The following is a 9471-nucleotide window of genomic DNA, read 5'->3' as shown; positions in this document are numbered from 1 at the left end:
GAGTAGGGAAAGCTAATGAGTTAACCACAGGGCTTCTGATTCTGCACAGCTTTTGGGGGGCAGCTGTGGGTGGGGGCAGGTTAGGGAGCAAAGCTGAAAATAAACCAAGCAGGGCAGCTTCTTTCAGATGGCTCCTGCTCATCTTTTCTCCATTGCTCCATTTTTCTCTTCTCTTTTCCCCATTCTCCCTCCATCTGTCTTATCAGCTCTCTCTTCCACCTTGATCCACCTCCTATCCTTCCATGTAACTTTCCTTTTCTTCTGTCTCCCTTCTTTTGGTCTTTCTTGACCCTCCCTGGCAAGGAACAAGTGAGCCACGATTTCTATTCTAGTTTCTCTTGTGCGACTGCCCATCAGGACGGCTCCCTTCCATTTTGTCCCGAGTTAAAGCCCCAGTTGGCCCCCAGCTCCAGGTCAGAGGAGGGCAGGTGACTTAGGTCTAGAGGGGGTCCCCACCTCATCCTGTACCTCCTCCTGGCTGTCCACCCCCTCTCCTCCTCTCTACGGGGGTCAGAAGGCAGAACCAGGGGACTTGAGTATCTTGCAAAGGCTTTATTTGAAAATTTTGAAACTTACATCCCACAGTAATTCAAGATGATCAACCACAAGAAGAAGGAGATAATACAAAAATATATATCACAGCATAGGAGCCAGGGAAGAGGGGAAGAAGGAAGGTGGAAAACCAGTGAGAAGGAGGGAAGAACCTGAGGAGGGGGAAAGGGCAGGGAGGCAAAAGGAAGGAGAGTGGAAGGAAGGAGGGAAGAAAGGAGGGGATAGGAGGGAGTCCGGGAAGAGAAGGGGTAGATTTGGAGGCAGAGCTCCTGATGGCCTTGAACCAGCTGACTCCGGTCCCTGGCAGCCTCGGTGGAGTTAGGGAGGCCCAAAGGCAGACTGGGAAGGGAGGACTGGCTCAGGGGGCTCTGAAGTCCAGAAAACGGCACACACACAGACAGCCAGGACAGACAAGACAAAAGGGACTGTAGGAGAAAGGGAAGGGCAAACGGGAGTCCCTTTCTCATGTAGTGCAGCAGGCGACTCCCCAAAACCCATCTGTCAGAAAACAGATTTTAGCAGTGGGGTGGGGGTGAAGTCTGGGGCCTCACTACCCGCATTCCCAAGGGGGAGCCCTCAGGGTGATGCCGGCACCCTTGGAGTGGGATGGGGAGACAGAGAAACAAATGGTGAGGAATGGGACGAGACCATGACAGATGAGGGCACAAAGAGCCCCCAGCTCACCTCCCACCCACCTCTGGAGCAGCATGCAGGGGCTGCGGAAACGAGGTGAGTGGGTGTTCATGAAGGAGAGTGTGAGCACGCCACACAACACCACAACATCAGGCCGGGAAATGCATGAGAGGTAAAGTGTGCAGGAAACACTGACCACCGAGTGAGCTGAGCACAGAATGTGGGAAGGAAAAGTGCAAATGTGAGACAAGAGAGAACATGAGAGTCAGCTGAGCGGAGCAGTGTGGACAGGGAGAGGGTGCAGGAGCATGTGCAAATGGCCTGTGAAGGTGGAGGTGAGTGCACAAGGCTTTCATGTGAGTGCACAAGGGTGGGGACAGGGACCCAAAGTCACAGATATGTGAGGCCCCCACCTGCAGGAGGGCGAGCAGATAGGATTGCCTGTGGGGCTGGGGAGTGTTCCGGGGTGGTGTGCAAGGGCAGGAGCCAGGAGCCCCCGTGGCCCCAGCTCCCCACAGCTGCCCCACCCTCAGTGGGATGGGGGCTGTGCCAGCCCCTTGGCCTCCTGCTTGGCTGCACCCCAACATTGGGGGGCATCACAGATTCACCAGGGGAATCCTGAGAGGAAGAGGGAAAGGGCACAATCAGGAACCAAGGGGTAGGCCAGACTAGAAGGGGAAGTTCAAGACAAAGAGAGGGAATCGGGGTTAAGAGGGCAGAGTTGTCTTAGACAAGGTGACACGAGAAAAAACCAAAGAGGGCAGAGTTGGAGTTATGGGCAGCAGAGAATAGGACACAGATCCTGAGAGACTGGGAGAAGGACGGCTGCCTCCCAGAGAGGAGCTGGTCCAGCCCCCTTGGGAGGGCCAGGAGCTGTGGGAGGCCATGCCTGCCTCCTCACCACCCACCCAGAGGGCACCCCCACCCCAGCTCTGAAGACCTAAGTTGCCTTCCCTCTTTGCCCTCCCATCCCATTGCCCCTGCCCTCACCGGTTCAACTGGAAGGCTGGAGCCCCCTTGGGGTGGGGCATCCCAGGCCGGGGTCCCCCTCGGGGCTCCTCATGGTCAGGGGTGGGGGTAGGCGAGTCCCCGAAGGCCCCCAGCACAGTGACTCCGGCCGGGGACAGGTCTGTCAGCGGCTGTTGGCTCTCCTCTTGCCTCAGGGCACCTTGCTGCCCTGAGGGTCTGCGCCGCTTCTGGCTGCGGTCCCAGCTGGGGCACAGAGGGAAAGAGGTTCTCTTGCACACTCAAGTAGCCCCCATCCTGGGCCTGCACCAGTGGTCACCCCTAGCCTTGCCCAGTCACTCCCAACATCTTACAGCAGAGAAACTGGCCAAAACAGTTCCCTCTACTAAATCCCCTTGGACTCTGTGCCCATAAAACCACTTCCCCTGCCCTCTGGGGGGGCTTGGAAATCTAAACCTCCTTACCCTCTAAACCTGATCCAGATCCACAGAATTAGTATCCCCTCCCCACCACCACAGTGTCCTCCCCTCTGCATGCCCAGAAGAGTCATTTCTCTCCTCGGCAGACAACTAGCAGGTTTAGTTCTAGTTCAAAGCAAGCTAATGACTCGGACACCTGAGTCTAATGATTCAGTAAAGTGTGAAGGACTGAGTGATGCATTCTTAAATGTGTGCAAAGAAAGCTCTGGATTTTCTCGCTCCCCCCAGGCAACCCTAAGAAGGGCTCTGCAGACTGGATCAGCTTTCTCTGTGTTGGAGGAAATAGGGGCAAGGGAGGCCTACCAAAGCCCCAAATGCACAGAAATAATTCCCCTGTCTTCTCTTATCCTTGTATTTCCCTGGGAGACAGAATCTGCCCTGATTTCTCACCAGAAATTTGTCTTCCCCCAGCCAAATCCTTATTATCTTTTCCCAAGTTCTTGTCTTCATCCAACATTTCCCACCCACCCCCCAGCAAAAGTGCTGCCCCTGCCCCTCCTGGCTAGAGCCTCGACTGCCAAACATTCCATCCCCATCTGCCAGCACCCTCCTCCTCTCAGCTTACCAGAACTTGAAGATGATGCCAGTGGCCACGAGAACAATGATGATGGAGATGGTAATTGTGACATAAAGCTGGGGGTCCACACCTGATTGGGGTGGGAAGAAAGTTTTAGGGAGCCCCAAGGTGGTAGGAGCCAAGAGGGGCTGGGGGCTCGGCTGGGGGCTGGAGTGGCATTGCTGTGTGGAGCCACGCTGCCGACTCTGTCTGCCCCTCTGGAGCCTCCCTCTTTATTGTTATCACCAGCGTTCCCCTGAGTTTTCAGCTCTTTTCCTCCACTTTCCCAAATGTATTTCACCAAATCCTGTGTGTGTGTGTGACGAGGATGAGGCTCTGTGATCAGAAAGAACCTACCGCTATGCCTAGAAACTATGGGGTGGAGACGTCTCTGCCGTGGCCTAACTCCCAAACCACGGGCCCTGTTCCTGTCCGCACTCCCTGAGCCAAGACGCCTCCCGGGTAGTGTCCTTCATCCATGGCATTCTCTGCCCAGAATACTCCCACTCTGTTTTCAAGGGCCAGCTCAAATGTCAATTCTCTGAAGGTGTCCTGATCCCCAAGCAGGAGGGGACTCTCACTTCTCTTTTTTCCTAAATCATGCTGCAAGTGCCTCTATTTAAGCATTTATTACGTTGACTCCTCTCCGAGTACTTTCATATCTGTCTGCTCCAGTGGACCTGAACTCCGACAGGGTGTCTCTGTCGCTGCGTCCTGTGCCAGTATAGTGCCTGACACATTTGTTGGAGGAGCTAACAGACAAGGCCTCTATTTCTGCCCCTTGGAGGCTTCACCCAGCCTCCCCATCCATCATATCCCTCCCAGCCTTTCCCACTCACCTTCCCCACGGCCCCCGAACAGGAACGGCCGCAGGGTGGCAGGTGCCTCTCCAAGGATAAGCCCATCTCCATCACCCCGCATGGAGTCTGAGTTGGGGTGTGGGGTTGCGAGCCCATGAGGGGCTGCAAAACCATAGTCCAGAAATCCGGGATTGGCAGAGTTGGGGTCCCCTCCATCCTCTCGAGACACGGTGGGACCCCACACAATAGCCCAGGGGTACTGGGATGAGGGCGGCCCCTCCTCAAAGCCTGATGGGGTGGCTGGGGGTGCAGTGCCAGGCAGGACTTGCCGACGTGATCTTGGGACCCTAGGGGATCGGCTTGGTGGAGGTGCCCGCTCCCACACGCACACATGACGTGGGGCCGAGGGGCCTCCCCGGGCACACGGGGGGCGGGCTGGGGCTGGTGGGGTTCGAGGGGAGGAGGAAGAGCCCTGAGCAGGCGGTGGGAGGGGCAGCAACAGCAGTGGCCAGAGAGGGAGGAGGTGGGACAGCAGCAGCGCAGGCCTGCAAGAAGGGAGAGAACGTGGCTGAGACACAGGCCTACTGTGGGCCTACGTGTGGGAAGGACAGGCTCACGCCAGAAACCTCCAGGTTTCCCTGTGAAAGCAGGTGGGCCTTGGGAAGATTCTCGCCTCATTTCCCATCTTCCAAGGGAGGATGGCCCTCAGGAGGGAAGGCCCTGGATGGGTCTAGGAAGGAAGGAGTCATGACCCCAGGGAATGTGGTCTCCAAGCTCCCTCTGCTGGGCCAAACTTACCACATCCTGGACTCCATGTCTGAGGTCTTCCTCAGCTGTGACCCAGATTTTCAGCCTTTACTGGGAGAAAAAGGGGGCCATCACACCCCAGCCCTGCCCTGTGTACTTCCCCAGCTAATTCATCCACCAATTCTACCCGCATCTGCCCTCCCAGGCCACCCAGCTGCCAGCTATGCTGCTGCACCCAGGATCCACTGCTTCTTAGCATCCTTTTGGGGCAAAAACTGTAGCCTGGTTGCCTGACCAGACCCCAGCCCCATCTACAACTTCTCAGGTCCCTATTACCTCTCCACCCCAGGGTCTACTCTGGCTTCTCTGGCTTCCTTTCTTCTCACTTCCTCTGCCCACAGCTCCAGGCTTTTCTTGGATCTTAATTTAGAGCCAAGAACCTTGTGATTCCTTGAGCACCTACCGCTAGGGAGGGAGTCTGAGGGTAGGGGGAGGGATGGGGAAGTCAATCTGAGCAAGCGAGTGAGTGTGTGTGCGTGCAGGGGGGCCCTTCCAGCCCTCCCACCCCACTGGCAGTGCCAGGCATTTGTCTTATGATTAGCCCCAGGAGTCTGCATCTTCAGGAGAAAGGAAGAGATGGAGGGATGGAAGGAAAGAGACAGAGAGAGGTGAGTGGGAGAAAAACTACAGAATATAATTTTTGCTCTTAATGTTTAATCATCCAAGTGCATAGGTACCCTCTGAAGGGAGGTGGAGTCAGGAAGAAGCCACCCCCTCAAATGTGGCTCTCCTGGGTAAAGAATCCTGGGAAAATCGGGATGGTTGGTTTTGAAAGAGAAAGGGTATGTTCTCAGAGCTGAGGGTGGTGGATCCAGGAGGGGCAGCCTCCCCAGAGGGAGTGAGGACAGGACACCCGGTGTCCTCTAGATTCTGGGTCTAAATCTGCCCAATGGGCCGGATGCAGTGGCTCACGCCTGTAATCCCAGCACTTTGGGAGGCCAAAGCAGGTGGATCACCTGAGATCAGGAGTTCAAGACCAGCCTGGCCAACACAGTGAAACCCCGTGTCTACTAAAAATACAAAAATTAGCCGGGGGTGGTGGTGGGCGCCTGCAATCCCAGGTATTCAGAGGGCTAAGGCAGGAGAATCCCTTGAACCTGGGAGGCAGAGATTGCAGTGAGCAGAGATCACGCCATTGCACTCCAGTCTGGGCGACAAGAGCAAGACTCCGACTCAAAAAATAAAAATAAATAAATAATCTGCCCATTGAGTCTTCCCAGAGAACAACAGGGAAACAAGATGGGACAGTCACGGGAAGGGAGTGGGGAAGTAGGCAGTGGGAGAGATGGGCAGGGGTGAAGGGCTGGGAGATGGAAGGGTGGTTAAGAGTGAGAGAGGAGAGAGGTGAAGAGGAAGCTGGCCTGGAGTGCAGGGTGAGAGAGAGCAGGCAGACCTGAAAAAGAGTGGACTGGGAAGAGAGGAGGAGAGTGGGTGCAGAAGACCCGAACTGTGGAGGATGCCGAAAGGAGGAAAGGATGAGAGAAAAGGTCAGGGAGGGGAAACGGAGAGGATGAAGGGTTCACAGGTGCAGGGGAAGAAGGGGTAGGAGGAGAAGGAGAGAGCGGTCCAGGCAGGACAGCCAGAGGAGTGGAGCGTAAGGGAATGGGAAAAAAGGGGGAAGAGCCCAGGATGGGGAGAAAGGAAGTGGGAAAGGAGAGAACATAAATGCTGAAGAAAAAATGACATGAGGAAGGGGCTGGGAAACGAGGCGGGAGCAGCAAAGATGGAGGAGTTGGGAATTGCTCCCCCAAATGTAAAGGGATATGGAGATACGGAAAGACATAGGGATAGGGGCATGGTGGGAAGAAGGGAGAGAGGGGAAGGGAAGAAAGCTAGAGGGAGGGAGCGAGGCGTGTAGAGCGAACCAGTAAAGCGGAGAAGGGCTCCCAGGCGCATCTGTGGCCAGCTGACTCCAAGACTATCGCCGCTCGGCCTGTGCATCCCCCCCAACCAGCGCCAACCCAGCCCCTGGGCCCCGCACAGCTTCAGCCGCCCCCTCCAGGAAGCCCGCAGTCCCCGGGCTGGCGCGCCACCCCCACCCCTCTCCCAGCTCCTCACCGACCTGTTGTGCGCAGGAGACGAGCTGGGGGTGGGGCGGGAGCCTCGGGGTGCGGGAGCCGGCCCCCAGCCCCAGCGTGGCCCCCATCCCACCCATCCCGCAGGCCCGCACTCTCCGCACAGGGCTGGAGAGTGGCAAGAGTCGGGGGAGACGAAGAAAAGGAGGTCGGCGAAGGGACTCCGAGGCAGGGAGCGCCGAGAGCGGACTAGGGACCCGAGGCAGGAGACTGCGCGGAGCCGCCCGCCGAGCCGAGGCTGGATGGAGGCAGCCGCGGGGACGGGGACGGCTGCGCCAGGGAGGGCGGGAGCGAGCCAGGACCGCAGAGGGATGGAGAGCCCTTCGGGGAAGGGGCGCTGGGAGGCTGGAGGCCTTGTCCCGGGCGAGGGACCGCGTCGGGAGGGGCGGGAGGCGAAGGGCGCGGAGCCGGGAAGGGCAGGGCCGGACTCCCCGCGGGTGGGGGCGTGGGGGTCCCTCTCACTCACCTGCATGGTTGGCGCGGCGGCGCGACGACTGCGGGCGCTCGGGCCTGAGCGGGGCTGGGGGGTCGCAGGAGCGGGCGGAGTGCGGGGCATGGTCGGGAGGTTTGGCCCGCGGCAGGGCGCTGGAGCGGGTGGGGGGCGGGCGCCCGGGGCGCGGGGCGGCGGCGGCGGGAGATGCTCGCCTCGGCTCCGCTCGGCTTGGCTCGGCTGGGCTCGGCGCGGCGGCCGGGACCGCTCCGTCTCCGCCTCCCCCTCCCGCCGGAGGCCACGCACGGTTTAACCCTCCTGCTGCCGCGCTGCAGGAGTCAAACCCGGCTATGTCCCAGGTGGAGGGCTGAAGAGGGTGGCGGGGTCCAGCGACCGTCCGGTTCCCTGGGTTCTGATGGCAGTCTCCTCACCTCCTTCACCCCAACTCCAGGGACACCCACGGTCGCCTCAATCAGTTTCTGAGATTCTGAGTCACTCAGTGCTCTGCATTCCCAACTTTGTTCTTTTGTATTCTGTTTTGTAGAGATGGGGACTCGCTGTGTTGCCCAGCCTGGTCTTGAACGCCTGGGCTCAAGCTATCCTTCCCGCTCAGCTTCCCGAAGTGCTGGGATTACAGTCACCACTGCCTGTCCCCCAACTTTGTTTTGTCCGCTGTGGAAGGTGCCCGAGGTCAAGGCTGGGGGCAAGGGGTGGAGGGAAGGACTGGGGAGGAAGGACCTTGCACCATCTTTGGATTATCCCCACAGCTTGATCCCCTATTTCACTCTGGCTCTGCTACCATGCATTAAGTGGATCACGTTGAAATTCCTGGGCTTTTCCAGCACTGGAATACCCAGACTCCGTACGGTGACTTATAAGAACCTATATGACCTGGCTCCTAGGTGGCTCTCTGATTTCCTTTCCTAAAGATTTCTATTGCCGGTCGCGGTGGCTCACTCCTGTAATCCCAGCACTTTGAGAGGCCGAGGCGGGTGGATCACGAGGTCAGGAGATCGAGACCACGGTGAAACCCCGTCTCTACTAAATACAAAAAATTAGCCTGGCGTGGTGGTGGGTGCCTGTAATCACACCTACTAACGAGGCTGAGGCAGAATTACTTGAACCTGGGAGGCGGAGGTTGCAGTGAGCCGAGATCACGCCACTGCACTCCAGCCTGGGCGACAGAGCCAGACTCCACCTCAAAAAAAAAAAAAAAAAAAAAAGGTGGATGTTCCTGGATGGAGACAAGCTTAACCTGCCTCAGGGCCTTTGCACTTGCTGTTCCCTCTGTCTGGAATACTTTTCCCTGGCTTTTCACAATGACTCACTGTTTTCATTCCAGTCTCACCTAGATCCAACACCTTCTGGGAGGCCTTGCCTAATGTGGCTATCAAAAGTAGCCTCTCCTGCCCCTTCTCCCACCACCTGGACACCATCCCTTTCTACCACACTACCTTGTTTTTCCTCTGGGCACTTCTAGGACACCACACTCTCCTCATTTCCCTCCAACCTCACTGGCTGTTCTTAGTCTTCCTCGGGTGACTTCTAAATGTTGGAGCCTCCTAGGGCTTAGTCCTTGGCCATTCTCTCTTTCCACATTCTCTGTCCAGTGATCTCATCCAGTCCCAGGGCTTAAATACTATGTAAATGTCAGTGAGTCCTAAATTTATATCCAGAGTGCCAGACTCATTTATCCAACAGCCTACTTGACATCTCCACTTGGATGTCTAATAGCCATGCAAAGCTAATGTGACTAAAATAGATGTCTTGAATTCCCTCACCCCCAATCCATTTTTCTCCCAGTGATCCCCATCTTGGGGCTTGACAACTACTAGTTGTTCAGGCTAAAAATCTAGGAAACATCCCTCCTTTCCCCTTTTTTTCACTGATTCTGTCCCTGTATCTAATTCACCAACAAGTCCTGTGGGCTCTGCGTCCAAAATATATCCCAAATTCATCTCCTTCTCTCTATCTTTATTGCTACAGTCCTGTTCTAAGCCCTCATGTCTCATCCAGATTATCATAATAGCTTCCTCACTGGTCCCTGCTTCTGCCCTTGTCTTTACAAACTAGTTTTTGCAATATTGATAATATTTTAAAAATCAAAACCATGTCATGCTCTTCCGTGCTTAAAATATTCGAGTGGCTTTTCATTACACTTGGAATAAATCTG

At 56.5% G+C, this 9471-nt stretch overlaps 1 protein-coding gene across 4 annotated transcripts; it reads right to left on the bottom strand.

The window, feature by feature from the left end:
- Positions 1-537: 537 nt before the first annotated feature.
- Positions 538-7564, bottom strand: PIANP (PILR alpha associated neural protein). 4 transcript variants are annotated; one of them, XM_025403132.1, is made up of 6 exons: positions 7335-7564; positions 4785-4844; positions 4026-4531; positions 3196-3277; positions 2176-2397; positions 538-1803 (listed from the first exon to the last, which is right to left on the bottom strand). In XM_025403132.1, exons 2-6 carry the CDS (start codon positions 4799-4801, stop codon positions 1782-1784), a joined length of 849 nt encoding a protein of 282 aa, XP_025258917.1. In that variant the 5' UTR covers positions 4802-4844; positions 7335-7564; the 3' UTR covers positions 538-1781. The 4 variants fall into 4 exon arrangements, with proteins under 4 accessions (XP_025258917.1, XP_025258921.1, XP_025258918.1 ...); XM_025403136.1 differs by having other exon boundaries at positions 4785-4839; positions 7335-7480; XM_025403133.1 differs by lacking the exon at positions 7335-7564 and adding an exon at positions 6856-7309.
- Between the last annotated feature and the right edge of the window lie 1907 nt (positions 7565-9471).

Source organism: Theropithecus gelada, chromosome 11 (assembly GCF_003255815.1).
Source record: "Theropithecus gelada isolate Dixy chromosome 11, Tgel_1.0, whole genome shotgun sequence".
Taxonomy (NCBI): Eukaryota; Metazoa; Chordata; class Mammalia; order Primates; family Cercopithecidae; genus Theropithecus; species Theropithecus gelada.
Note: the sequence above shows the minus strand (reverse complement) of the source record. Positions and strands in the feature narration are given on the sequence as shown.